The 15,416-nt window shown below is 38.0% G+C and overlaps 1 protein-coding gene across 14 annotated transcripts in view; it reads left to right on the top strand.

Moving 5' to 3' along the window:
- Positions 1-15,416, top strand: part of UNC80 (unc-80 subunit of NALCN channel complex) — a 243,325-nt gene that overhangs the window by 90,504 nt on the left and 137,405 nt on the right. For all 14 annotated transcript variants that reach the window (XM_002712440.6, XM_089329902.1, XM_002712438.6 and 11 more), the window contains exon 22: positions 277-449. In XM_002712440.6, the coding sequence (XP_002712486.3) occupies positions 277-449 (173 nt within the window). The remainder of the gene's footprint in view (positions 1-276; positions 450-15,416) is intronic.

Genomic DNA, 15,416 nt, shown 5'->3' with positions numbered 1-15,416 from the left:
AAATATACCAAGAAATTTAACTGGTATTAAAGAGACTTGGTAGAAAAATTATCAAATTCTATATTGAAGTAGTTAGGTGAAATGCTGAATTTTACATGTGTTATAAGATTCCCAAAAGGCAAGATCTATTCAAATTAAGCATAAAAGTAGAGAGGAAGGAGATGATGTAGGAGATAAAGTTTTCAGGCCAGAAAACACACTGTTATTTCTTGTAAGCTCTCTGAAAATCTGTGACCATTTCATTCTTATTCTTCTACCATGGCACAACTCCTACAGGTTGCCACAGTTTTGATGACCATCTGTCACCCAACCAGGATGGTGGAAAAAGCAAGAATGTGGTGAATCTTGGAGCAATCCGACAAGGCATGAAACGCTTTCAATTTCTGTTGAACTGCTGTGAACCAGGGACAATTCCCGATGCATCCATCCTGGCAGCTGCCTTGGATCTAGTAAGTGATTCAAAGAATTTTCCCAACCTATTCCCCATTCCAGTTAACACTATGACAGAGGTAAGCTGATTCCCTAATCCTAACCCCATCTTTGAGATCATAACTCTTTTTTCTTAAAATTGGAGCTAAAAGAGGAAATAAAGCTGATGAGGTGAGAAAAGAAAAAAAAAGTCCTAGAAAGTAGAATGTATAACAATATGATTTAAAATATGTGAGGGTTTCTGAATCAGAATATGTGAATTTGTATCATTCAGATATATATTAGCTAAATATCTACAAAATGGGAGTAAATATAAAAATATTATATACATAATAGTAAAATATTACTATTCTTCATAGGGCTGATGTGAAGTTTTTTTTAAAAAAAGAGATTTACTTATTTATTTATTTGAAATGCAGAGTGACAGGGAGAGAGATAACTTCCATCTGCTGGTTTACTCTGCAAATAGCCACAGCAGCCATGTCTGGCCAAGATAAAAGCCAGAAGCCAAAAACTCCTTCAGGGTCTCCCACTTGAGTGGCAGAGGCCCAAATACTTGGGCCATCGTCCGTTGTTTTCCCAGGTACATTAGCAGTGAGCTAGTTCATAAATGGAGCAGCCTGGACTCCAACTGGCACTCTGACAAGGGATTCTGCCTTGCAGCAGGTGGCTAACTCACCGCGCCACAACAACGTCCCCAAGGCATAAGGTTAAATGGCATTTCGGGTAACTATTCAGCAATGTAGGTCATGATTATATTATCATCCCTTAAACTCTCTGAGTCTTGGTTACATTATCAATTGGAGGAAAAATGGAATAAGTAAGGATCAAGTGAAATGAATTGCACAGAAGCACTTAGACATTGTATGGATTTATATAAGGTTAAGGGACTAAAGAGTATAAAGTGTATCTTTTTAAAAGTGTTTTTGTCAGGTAAAGTAGGCCCACATGTGACTTTTGAACCCAGCCCTTCTATATTCTATATTTACCTTCTGATTTACAAATTCTGCATCCACTGCAGAAAATGGGGCACAAATTACCAAGTAAATATCCAAAATTGTTTCATTCTCACTTTAAAAAGCTAAAATAAACCTTTATTGCAACAATAAACTTTAGGCCTGCCATTAAATGACCCCTTTTCTCATGGTCACATGAGAAAGTGACCATGGGTTTCCTGTGTTTTACCATGGAAAATCATTCACACTTTGTATAAGTGGCCCTCTGTATCCATGGAGGATTAATTTCAGGACCCACTGCAGGTACCAAAATTCATGTGTACTCAAGTGTCTTACAAAAAATGATATAGTATTTGTGTATAACCTATGCCCATTCTGCATACTGTAAATAATCTCTTGATTATCTACAATACTGAATAAACTGTAATGCTTTATAAATATTTGTTAAACTATAAGGTTTAGGAAATAATGACAAGAAACAAAGTCTGTACATGTTCAGCAGCAATGCACTTTCTTTTGTGAATAGTTTCAGTCTGAGGTTGCAGGACTCCACAGATGCATGACGAGCAAGGAGGTGGGCTGAGTGTAAACAAATTCATGACATTTCTCTGTGACATATGCAGATTCTGGCCCTATGGTATTTAGTGACCAGTAAGTATGTGACTACACTTAAGTCTGAAACATAAATATCGCTTATAATGCCCCTAAACTATGACATCATTATGTAAGATTTTTCAGTTACCCTGTGTTGGATATTATTCTTTGCAAATATTTTTAATTGTAAAATGTTCCATGTAAATTTGTGTAAACCACAGTGATTAAAATATAGAGACTCAGTGGTGTTCAGGGCTGGTGGCACTTAAACAATCAAAGAAAAACGAGATGTCTGTCAAAGCAAACTTGCTTGACAAGGCAAGGAGCCAATCTCATATTATGTGGGTGGAGAGTGGAAGTGAACCTGCCACTCCTTTGAGTCATGCATGGTTGTCTTAATCACATCCTGATTTGTCCCCAAAGTATCAGATTAACATAAATAAATCTTACATGTAATAAATTTATGAAAAAGCAGAAGAAAGCAATCAAATATTTTTAAAATAGATTAAAAATATGAACAGCTATTTCACTGAAAATATTAGTAGTCAATAAAGTATGCCTCATCTTACTTGTACATTAAGAAATGCTTTGTCAGTATACAATTAAGAAAAGAGAAATGAAAGGAGAAATGTTCATCAAAATATCTAAAAATTGCTATTTTATAAGTATGAGATTTGCAATAATTGGAATGTTAATAAGGGAATAAAATAGCAGACACCACTGCACAGTGTTGACAGCAGGATTTGATTAGGGCACAGAAGAAAGTCTTGGGACCATCAGGGTGATAGGGAAATAGCAATATCCATGTATGGAGCACTTCTCAGTCTCTCCCTGAGTTACAGCTAATTCTGGACTATCTGTAGTTTGGGGAGGGAGACACTGTTCTGTACATACCAAATATACTGAATGGCAATGATGGTAGAATTTAAAAGCCTAGAATCAATGTGACTTACAAAATAACAAAAGTAACCAATTAATCAACTCAACAAATGTCTATTGAGGACTTCTTATGTGCTAAGCATGGTGCTAGCTACTAATGATAATACCACAAAACTCAACTGGAGAGCTTCACCTGTTTTTCACTTTACCCAACTAAGGTTGTATTTGTATAGTGATCCATTTTCCGCATTTCTTCATATACAGCATTCTAAGATTGACAAACTAAAGATTATTATTTGTTATGTGCTTACTGTTACTACTAAATTGAATCTTGAGAACTTGTTCTTTCAACAACGAAGTATGAGGCAGATGAGTGAATGGACAGGAAGGCAATTAGAAAAAAAAATTCTTTGTAAAAGTGAAGAGACCAAGATTCCTACACCTAGTAGACCAGGCAGACATCTCAGTAAAGGACTGAAAGCCCAGTCTGCATTCATATTGGATTTTTATGGACATAAATATGGGTCTCCAATTTCTTCTCCCCTTCCCCCTCTTCTGGGAAAGTATGGGTAGGGGATTTTTGGATGTCAGATTCCTCTAAAAAACCCCCTGGACCAATACTGGCCCATGAAGTTTCTTAGCTTTTGGAGAAGCAAATGATTCCTTCAGCCCAGTAATTATAACCTTGTCAGATCACGTGTGTCAAACTCGCTCAATTCACTGAATTTCTTTAGATAAAGAACAGGCAAGGACATGAGAGGCTGGGTCCTGATTTTAAGATTTGTTTCCCGGTCCCAATGCACATAAATTTATTTTCTTTGGCCCCTCTTAAACTCATGGGCTAATATCTACCTAGCTGCCTTAACTCTTACTACATTTCTGAAGGAAAAAAAGCAAAGTTCAGAAAGACTAATTAATAGAAAGAGCCAGCAAGGGGTAAGGCAAAATTGGAAACTAGGTCACTTTGGGCCAGCACTGAGGCTCACTAGGCTAATCCTCCACTTGTTGTGCCGGTACCCCGGGTTCTAGTCCTGGCTGGGGCGCTGGATTCTGTCCAGGTTGCTCCTCTTCCAGTCCAGCTCTCTGCTGTGGCCCAGGAAGGCAGTGGAGGATGGCCCAAGTGCTTAGGCCCTGCACCCGCATGGGAGACCAGGAGGAAGCACTTGGCTCCTGGCTTCGGATCCGGAGAGCATGCCAGCCGTAGCAGCCATTTTGGGGGTGAACCAACGGAAGGAAGACCTGTCTCTCTCTCTCTCTCTAACTCTGCCTGTCAAAAAAAAAATCTTTATTTTGTATTTCATAATGCTGACTCTCATTAAAAAATCATGCAGGAGTGGGCATTCTGCCTAGTGATTTATATGCTTACCTCCCATATCAGAATACCAGTGTTTAATTTCCTGGTCCCAGCTCCTGATTCCAGCTTCCTGCTAATGTACACAGGCTTGAGCAGTTGGATCACTGCCATCCATGTGGGAGAACTTGCCAGCCTTCAGCCATTGAGGGTATTTGAAGAGTGAATAGGCAAACGAGACCACTGTCTCTCCCTGCTTTTCTCTGTCTCTCATCTTTATCTATATCTCTGTCTCTGTCTCTATCATCTCGTTCCTTCTGCCTCTCAAGTAAAAAGAAAAAATCATGTGAGATAACTTTAGGAACTTACATCAGAACATATCGAAATAACAAATTCCAGCTGGCGCCACGGCTCACTAGGTTAATCCTCTGCCTGTGGCGCAGGCACCCTGGGTTCTAGTCCTGGTTGGGTGCCGGTTCTGTCCCGGTTGCTCCTCTTCCAGTCCAGCTCTCTGCTGTGGCCAGGGAGTACAGTGGAGGATGGCCCAAGTGCTTTGGCCCTGCACCCGCATGGGAGACCAGGAGGAAGCACCTGGCTCCTGGCTTCGGATCACCGGCCGTAGCAGCCATTTGGGGGGTGAACCAATGGAAAAGGAAGACCTTTCTCTCTGTCTCTCTCTCTCTCTTTCTCACTGTCTAACTCTGCCTATCAAAAAAAAAAAAAAAAAGAAAAGAAATAACAAATTCCATATTTTATATCCAATAGCTTGAATATGGTTAAGAAAATAAAGATGACAGAAGCTAGCTGAACAGTTGTTAAAAAGAAATAACAATCATATATTGTCACTTTAGAGGTGGTAAGATTCTATCAATGTCCCTCTTTTTTCCATCCTAAAGTTAGCTGCTTTTGAAAAAATTTTAGATGAGTGAGGCATCAAATTTTGAGGCAGCTGCCTAATGAGATTAAGGAAAGCTATTAAAACACATTATTTATTTCAACTTGTTGAAAAACTGAGTAAAAATATAAGTACATGTTACAATACAAATTAGAAAATGAATTTTCTCAAGGTCATGTAAGTTAGTTGGTGCTAAAGCTGGAATCAGAGAAGAATCTTCTGATTCTATTCAGGCCTCTTTTAGCAACACCATATGCTTTCTCTGTAAAGAAAAAAAAATAAAGTTTTAAATATACCACAGTGAGTATCTCTTGAATCATTGAAAATATTCTGAAATCTATATGGTCTCCTGTAATAAAGAAGTTTGTGAATGATTTTAATGGTCCAAAAAGCACCTGAATCTTTTAAAATGCTCCTTATTACACAAATACATGATGAGTTCATAATAAGAAAACATAAGAAATTCTCAACTTTTAGTATTCACACTATACATTCACTCTAAAACACTCTGTTAACATTTGGGAGCAAAGATTCTTTTAGAATTGAATTAAAGTTACATGGAAACTCTCCCAAGAAAAGTTGTATATATAGAAAAAATTATCATATAATATCTGAAAGTTCATGGATTCCTCCCAATCCATCACTGAAACAAAAAGTGTTAAGAACTTAAACTCAATTAATGTGTTATCATTAGCAAAAACAAGACTCTAATCATCGCTTCTCGGCCTTTTGACTAAGATCAAGTGTGGAGACTCTAATCAATTAAATTGGAATGACTTTATTAATATTCACTGATCATATAAAAACATAAGAGATCCTGTTGTAGTTACTTCCTATGTGGAAAGTTTTTAGCATTTATGTAAGATATGTGGGCAAGGAGACGCACAAGCTTGTTACAACATACTTGGGTATTTGAAAAATAATCTCAACGGAATAAATTAAGACTGGCTTCTGAATGGGGCCTATTTCAAGGGGACTATTTTTGAACACTTTGGTAGTCAAATGTCTTATGTGTTAGAACTTTAGTCCCTCTCATCAGTTGATTCCATACCTATCTGATTTCTAACTACTACACTGCCTAGATTTTCCAAAGATATGATACAGGAGTTTCCAGCTAATCTTAGTTTGTCTCCTATCATTAAATTGGGCTGGATCTCATAGAAAATTTAAAATAAGCCTAAGACTAGATAGTTATCAGACCACTAGATTCTCTTTTTAACCTTTCTTCTAGAACCTATCCTAGCCTTACTTGGCCTTTTCAATCAATATCTTGGTAAGAAATAAAATACAAGGGAGTTTTGATTTTTGATACTTTTAAATAGTGTGTTTTGAGCTTCAAAGCAAATGGGCATTTTCTGATCATGGGAGATGTCCACTGATGTAGGTAGCCTAATTGGGAATTAATGAACCCTTTGTCACTAGACTAGAACCAGTGAATTCAAATGGGCAAGGGGCTCAAGCAGTGGGGGGGTAATGGGAGTTCCTGTCACACTTGAGTCTTTTATTCTTATTCAAGAACACGACTTGTGCAACATTCAGCAGTCAAATTCCAGAGATTAGAATCTGTCAGGGTTTAAAAGGCTGACTTGTTACCATTATCAAGCCAAGACAGAATTGGGTTAGTCCTGATGGGATGAATAAAAGCATAGGTGATGATGAGCATGATGATGATGGTGGATGGTGGTGTTGGGGGCGGGGCATGGCTGGCAGAGGTCATAGTAGAGAACAGTAACAGTAACATTTCATTACACTAGATAGTTTGCAAAGCATGTTCCCATGCTTTATCTTATTTGTTATTATGAGAGTAAAAAGATCAAGCCAGGATATGATCTCTAAATGAGAACAGACTTAGAATCAGTTATGAAAAAGTGAAAGAACTAAAGTCGCTGGGGAAATCTGACCAGCAAACCGAGAGAAGAGGAATACAGCTGCATACCCTGTGTCCAAAGCAGCATAGAGTGTCTGCTGTCTTCTGTGCAGCTGTGACACCTGCAGTTGTTTGTAGCTGTTGATTTGGGTTAAGAGCCTCAGGATTACCTACCCTTCACAGATGTCTTCTGCTAACTGTTCCTTTAGCTTTTCTTCTCTCTCTATTTGGTGTCACCTAATATCTGACCCATTTGCTTCCTATCCTCCGGGATTGTCTCAGGTTTGAATCTATTTCCTGTATTTTCCAATGCACCTACGATTTTATTCATATATCTGTATGTGATATATACATGTACAAATAATCTAGATACAGATATAGGCAAAATCAGAAGATATGTGGATGTGGTACAGATATAGACACAGATGTACAGATATAGATAAGAATATATACATAGTTAACAGATTCTGCTAGTTTAGCAAATAGGAGGGAAAGGAATAATTCTGCTCATTTCATTATTGTATTCTAGTCCAACTTTCTCTTTTGTTGTTTTGTTACACTTATTTTTTAAGTCCAGATAAAATACAATTTTTACATTATGATATAAATTTTATTTTAGAATAGTTTCATTGCTGATTGTGCCAATCTGATAGCTTTTATTTATCTTAGACAGTCCTCTTGTCACTGTCTGTGATCACTAAATTCAGAGATCATTGTTTCTAATTTAATTCTAGCACACCTCTTCCCCGCATCTTTGTTTCCTATAAATTTGCAAGATGCAACTGTAAGACACTTTCAAAAAGTATGTTTAGAAAGAACTCATTTCATCTCTAGATTTATATAATCTACAAAATCTAAAGAAAAAATTATGCAGCTCAAACAAAAGACACTTCTGTTGTATATATGTTTCAGGTGAAATATTATATACTTATTTATCCAACTGAATTTTCAATATATGCAGACACTAGTTCCCATTTACTGGTAATTTACTAGCACAAATACACTGATGTTAGTTGACCTGGGAATAAATCATTGAATGTAAGTATATCAATAGACTCTTAAAATTCTTCCTACTTTTTGGATAGAGGAAATCTAATTCATGTTAAATTAGTTACTCTCACAAATAGATCAGTGTAGGAGGAGTGAATATGTAATTTTTATCTAAATTGGGACATTTTAAGAAAGAAAGAAAGGGAGTGCTATTAGTAATAGTATCAGAAAACAGATATGAATCAGACCCACCTGGGGAAAAAACATCTCTCTCAATTGTAGTATCTTTATTCTCTAGTTGATTAACCCTTCCTCTTATTTTTCTCATTTGTGTCCCTCCCACTATGAATTTACTGTATTGTTCTTTAGCATATCAAGTTGGTTACTTATTTTCCCTTTTCTATACCGATCATTTAGATTTTTTTTCTGTTTAAATTCTTTTAGAGATTTATTTATTTGAAAGAGTTACAGAGAGAGAGGGAGACACACACACAGAGAGACAGAGAGACATAGAGACAGAGAGAGAGAGGGAGAGAGAGAGAGAGTGAACCATCTGCTGGTTCACTCCCCAATGGCTGCAACAATCAGAGCTGGGTCAGGCTGAAGCCAGGAGCCAGGAGCTTCATCTGGGTCTCCCACGTGGGTGGCAGGGGCCCAAGCACTTGTGCCATCCTCAGCTGCTCTTCCCAGGTACATTGGCAGGGAGCTGGATTCAAAGTGGAACAGCTAGAACATGAACTAGTACCCGTATGGGATGCTGGTACCATAGGCAGTGGCTTTACCTGCTATGATCATTTAGATTTTAATTTCCCTCTAAGTATTGCTCTAACTGCATGCCATAAAATTTTATAAGTGCTATTTTTGTTATAGTTTAGGTACATTGTAAGTTATTGTTGTATGACTTCATTTCCAGATCTGATTCTTTGAAATTAATTTAAACTTGTTTTATGATCTAGAACACTATAATTTTCATGTGTCCCATGTACAGTGAAAGAATGAGTATTCTCCAGTTGTTATGTACAGTAATATATATATATTAAGTTCTTCAAATCTTCTAAACCTTATTTTATCTCATTGTTTGATCTACTTCTGAGTGAATTGTATCAAAATCTCTCACAATGATGACAAATTTTCCCATACATACGTGAAACAATGACAAATTTTGTTTTATTTATATAGAAGCAGATAGGCTTACAAGTGTTACATGTTTCTGATGAAATGAATATTCTATCACTATCAGATGTCCTAGTTAATCTCTGACAATGCTTTCTACTTTATGATACTGTTTCCTCTGGCACTAATAATAAAGCTACACACATTTCATTAAGTCAGCATTGACCTGGTTTTGATATCAGAAATGACCCCCTAAAATCTATATGAAACTGTGGCCCCTTAAAGTTCCCCAGAAGTGCCATCTGGGCTGCCACATATGTTACCAGAATTTGGAGTGCCATATGATACCACCATATGCTTATTGATAAATCCCAATATTAATAAGCCTGAGAGGGTTCTTGCCTAATATTTACAGAAGAATTCTAAATACCGGCATAAATAAACGAGACAGCATGGTACATTTTAGGCTTTTATTCAGTGAGAGAAATCATAGGAGTGTGAGAGCTTTATCCGAGAGAGAGAAAAATCTAGGTTCATACTGAGCACCAGGAACCAGCCATGTGGAGGAGCATCTAGGCCAGGAAGCCTAGGGCAAGTGGCCCAAAGGCCACGCGCCCTGGGGGTACAGGGCTACAGCAAGCCCCCTCCTGGCAAGAGGCCAGGAAACAGAAGAGAAGGGATGACACACCATGCCCCAGGCTTTTAACCCACTTCCAAAGGGAAGTGGTTAATTAACCTGATTGGCTGGTGGGCACCCAGGTATGGCCAGGTAGGGGCATGAGGTCACATGGGTGTGGTGAAGGTATCAGGTAGGGCATGAGGTCACACAAGGGCTTGGCGAAGGCGTGGTCTTCCAGCTCACAGACCTAATCGATTTTAACCTCAGTGCCTGCCCACTTCAGTTTCTTTTGGCCAATATTTCTATATCCTTATATTTTAGGTATTTTAGGTCTTTGTAGAAAGCATATTCTTAATTTTTTATGCCATGTTGATATTTTTCTTAGAAAATTTAGTCCAGAAATTTTCCCAGATTATGAATACTGATATGTTTAGTTTCATTTATGCTACTTATGTTATCTTTTGCCTATTTATATATATTTCATTATTTCATATTGTGTTTGTTTGAATGCATACCCATTTCATGCCTGCCTATAGATTATATTAGGATATGTGGTCTAATTATCTTCCTTTGGTGTGGGTTAGCATTGTAAAGCTTGTTTTTTATTACTACTTTGGATATTAATATGTTTTATGATTATATAAATTACATAAATATCGATCTAAACAACATTTAAAGTTAATGAATTTATTAGTCTTCTTTCTAAAAAGTTTTAACTCCAACTGTTACCCAAGAAATAGTTGTATATTTTGTTTTAATATTCAAAAAATTAGACATTATTTGTATTAATATTTAGAAAAATGATTTTTTTTTAACTTTTATTTAATGAATATAAATTTCCAAAGTACGACTTATGGATTACAATGGCTTCCCCCCATACCGTCCCTCCCACCCACAACCCTCCCCTTTCCCACTCCCTCTCCCCTTCCATTCACATCAAGATTCATTTTCGATTATCTTAATATACAGAAGATCAGCTTAGTATACATTAAGTATGGATTTCAACAGTTTGCTCCCACACAGAAACATAAAGTGAAAAATAATAGATGATTTTTTTTAATGATGATGAAATCAGAGCAGACCTATTGTCATGTTTAATCCCAGTGAGAGTCAAGTTGGGAATTGATAATTTCTTTTTTTTTTTTTTTTTTTTTACAGAGGATCAGTTTAGTATGCATTAAGTAAGGATTTCAACAGTTTGCACCCCCATAGAAACACAAAGTGAAATATATTGTTTGAGTACTCATTATAGCATTAAATCTCAATGCACAGTACATTAAGGAAGAGATCCTACATGAGGAGTAAGTGCACAGTGACTCCTGTTGTTGACTTTACCAATTGACACTCCTGTCTATGGCATCAGTAATCTCCCTATGCTCCAGTCATGAGTTTCCAAGGCTATGGAAGCCCTCTGAGTTCTCCGACTCTTATCTTGTTTAGACAAGGTCATAGTCAAAGTGGAGGTTCTCTCCTCCCTTCAGAGAAAGGTACCTCCTTCTTTGATGACCTGTTCTTTCCACTGGGATCTCACTCACAGAGATCTTTTGCCAGAGTGTCTTGGCTTTCCATGCCTGAAATACTCTCATGGGCTTTTCAGCCAGATCCGAATGCCTTTAGGGCTGATTCTGAGGCCAGAGTGCTATTTAGGACATCTGCCATTCTATGAGTCTGCTGAGTATCTCACTTCCCATGTTGGATCACTCTCCCCTTTATTTATTCCATCGGTTAGTGTTAGCAGGTACTAGACTTGTCTATGTGCTCCCTTTGACTCCCAGTCCCTCCACCATGACCAACTGTGAACCAAAATTGACCACCTGGAACAGTGAGATGGCATTGGTACATGCCACCTCGATGGGATTGAATTGGAATCCCCTGGTATGCTTCCAACTCCACCACTTGGGGCAAGTCAGCCTGAGCATGTCCCAAATTATACATCTCTTCCCTCTCCCACTCCCACTCCCATGTTGAACAGGGATCACATTTCAGTTAATTTTCAGCCTTTAAGAATAACTGTGCATCAATTACAGAACTAAATCAGTCATATTAAGTAGAACAGACAAAAAAACTACTAAGAGGGATAATGTATTAAGTTGTTCATTAACAGTCAGGGCTATGCTGATCAAGTCACCGTTTCCCATAGTGTCCACCTCACTCCAACAGGTTTCCCTCTTGGTGTTCAGTCAGTTGTCACCGATCAGGGAGAACATATGGTATTTGTCCCTTTGGGACTGGCTTATTTCACTCAGCATGATGTGTTCCAGATTCCTCCATTTTGTTGCAAATGACTGGATTTCATTGTTTCTTACTGCGGTATAGTATTCTAAAGAATACATATCCCATAATTTCTTTATCCAGTCTATCGTTGATGGGCATTTAGGTTGGTTCCAGGTCTTAGCTATTGTGAATTGAGCTGCAATAAACATTAGGGTGCAGACCGCTTTTTTGTTTGCCAATTTAATTTCCTTTGGGTAAATTCCAAGGAGTGGGATGGCTGGGTCGAACGGTAGGGTTATCTTCAGGTTTCTGAGGAATCTCCAGACTGACTTCCATAGTGGCTTGACCAGTTTGCAATCCCACCAACAGTGGGTTAGTGTCCCTTTTTCCCCACATCCTCGCCAGCATCTGTTGTTGGTAGATTTCTGTATGTGAGCCATTCTAACCGGGGTGAGGTGAAACCTCACTGTGGTTTTGATTTGCATTTCCCTGATGGCTAGTAATCTCGAACATTTTTTCATGTGCCTGTTGGCCATTTGGATTTCCTCTTTTGAAAAATGTCTATTGAGGTCCTTGGCCCATCTCTTAAGTGGGTTGTTGGTTTTGTTTTTGTGGAGTTTCTTGATCTCTTTGTAGATTCTGGTTATTAACCCTTTATCTGTTGCATAGTTTGCAAATATTTTTTCCCATTCTGTCGGTTGTCTCTTCACTCTCCTGACTGTTTCTTTTGCAGTACAGAAACTTCTCAATTTGATGTAATCCCAATAGTTGATTTTGGCTTTCACTGCCTGTGCCTCCCGGGTCTTTTCCAGAAATTCTTTGCCTGTGCCAATATCTTGAAGGGTTTCTCCAATGTTCTCTAGTAACTTGATGGTGTCAGGTCGTAGATTTAGGTCTTTAATCCATGTTGAGTGATTTTTAAATTTACACAAAACATAATCTTTTTTTAAGATTTTATTTATTTATTTGAGAGATAGAGTTACAGACAGTGAGAGGGAGATACAGAGAGATAGAATTACAGACAGTGAGAGGGAGAGAAAGATCTTCAGTCTGCTGGTCCACTCCCCAGGTGGCCACAATGGCAAGAGCTGCGCCGATCCGAAGCCAGGAGCCAGGAGCCTCTTCCAGGTCTCCTATGCGGGTGCAGGGGCCCAAGGACTTGGGCCATCTTATACTGCTTTCCCAGGCCACAGTAGAGAGCTGGATCGGAAGAGGAGCAGCTGGGACTAGAACGGGGGCCCATATGGGATGCTGGTGCTGCAGGCAGAGGATTAACCTACTGTGCCAGGGCGCCAATCTCAACATACTCTTTGTTTACCATTTTTCCTTGCATCTCAAAAGTACCCTGTGAGGTTATTTTCTTCTGAAATATGCCTTTCAGGAGTACCTTTAATAATGATCAATTGGCAGTATCTCTGTCAGCCACAGTTTTCTTGAAAATGTCTTTATTTTAATCTCAACTTGAATATGTTTTTGGTGATAGTATAACCATAGGGTACTATTTTCTTTCTGCAGTTCAAAGATACTATCTCATTCTTTTCTAGCTTAATTAACATTCCTTTGTTGGTAATTTCCCCATCCCCTGCCTTTTAGTATCTTTATTGTTGGTATTTTGGAGATTCACTAAAATGTTTCTAGAATATTTTTCTTAGTTGGGGCTGATTAGGATATTAAGCCATGTAATTAGCATATGATATGCATTCTAGAAAATCCTCAATTATTATCTCTTGGATATTGTATCCTTCACATCCTCTCTAATCTTTCATTCTAGAAATTTAAAATATATGTAATAGATCTTGTCACTTAACCCTGAGCATTTGAAAACCTCTATTTCAAAATTCTTTGTTTCTCTATCTATCTATCTATCTATCTTTATCTCTACCTCTACCTCTGCCTCTACCCCTACCCCTACCCCCACCCCTACCCCTACCCCTACCCCTACCCCTACCCTACCTCTACCTCTGCTTTATCCGGGGTAATTTTCTCAGATATCTCTTCCATTTCAGTTTTGCTTTTTTCAGCTTTATCTTTTTCAGTGCAGTTTTACCCACACATTTATCAGTATCTGGAGGAATCCTTGGTTGTTACAACCTAGAAATAGTTACTGGTATCTAGTGAATAGATACTAAAAATGCTGATAAACATCCAATAATGCATGTTGAACTCTTTCCCCTCCCCCCCAAATATTGATTGGCCTGAACAGTCAATAATATAGAATTGGAAATGTCTTCTCTAATCCGTGTTATGATCTATCCACTGCTTTTTTTAATTTCAAGTACTACATTTTATTTGTAAAAGTTCTATTTTTCTTGTTTTTAAATCACCTGATAGACATTGATGGCATAATTCCTTCATCAAGCTTTCAATTTTCACATTAACCTTTGATGTATTTGATACACTACGACTTTGTTAACTGCAGTCTTTGTAAATTTGATTCTGCACTTCATTATTTCTGCTGAGGCTTGCTCATAGTAGATCATTTTATTTTGTATTTCTAACGTAAGTTTGTTCCTTTGAACATAATTTGTGGGAATGCTTTAAGATCTATGTTCAAAAGAAGTGTTATTCAGTGAATCATTAGCACCACCTGTAAGCACATTAGAAATGCGAATTTTCAGGTCCTCTGACAGAGCTACTGATTCGGAATCTGCAGACAGTACCAAGGAATCTATTTCATGCATCTTCTCCAGAGACTCACGAACACTGTTGAGTGCGAAGGCTTAAGAAATTCTGATTTAAAGCTTTCCTCCAGAGAGTATTTCCATTTGGCAGACCCCTGGAAATATTACCAACCTAAAATTCTTTTTTAAACCGCTTGTAGGAGGTCAAAGGACAAAAAATTTGCTCAGAATTTGAATGAGAATATAGGATTTGGGTTAGGAGTTCTCATTGAAAATATTTTTTTCTACTTTACCCAGAGCTACAGTCAGACAAGTCAGCTTCTGTGAGGCCAGATTTTCATCTTATTCATCCACTGATGGTGGGTCCTGCCTAGGATTCTGACTTTTGTAAGTGTATGACCCGGCTTTGCAACTGTTCAGACTCAGATGTTTAAAAGTGGCCCATGCTCTGGTCTCTGTAGTCAACACCAATCTTCAGGGCAAGTATTTCTACACTAGCTCACCTCTAACTTCACCTCCAAAATTGGAATGTCTTGTCATGTATACTGCCAGTTGTCGTCTATTTCACCTTAAAAACACAAGGAAAAAAAAAAAAAAACAGAATAAAGAAGTGTTTGGATATTTTATCCAGCACTTCTAGGTATTCCAACCAAAAGGAATTTATGTTCACACCTAATCCATTATATTGCCAGCTACAGCAGGCCTCATCTACTTTTTCAAATACTTACCCAAAATGTTATCTTCAGTGTTAAGATCATAGTCATGCAGACTAGAATAATGCCTGCCTGCAGCCTGACAACTCAATGATTTAAGTTGCCCACACCTACTGTAGAAGTGGGCAGGGGCAGAGACAGCTTGTCCTTCTGTGAGTCAGTTACTTAATGATCTCAGTCAGGCAGAGAATTCAATACAGGCTGAGTAATAAATACTGACTCACAAGCATATGCC

This window comes from Oryctolagus cuniculus, chromosome 3 (genome assembly GCF_051225735.1).
Source record: "Oryctolagus cuniculus isolate XC-2025 breed Fujian yellow rabbit chromosome 3, ASM5122573v1, whole genome shotgun sequence".
NCBI classification, from domain to species: Eukaryota; Metazoa; Chordata; class Mammalia; order Lagomorpha; family Leporidae; genus Oryctolagus; species Oryctolagus cuniculus.
Note: the sequence above shows the minus strand (reverse complement) of the source record. Positions and strands in the feature narration are given on the sequence as shown.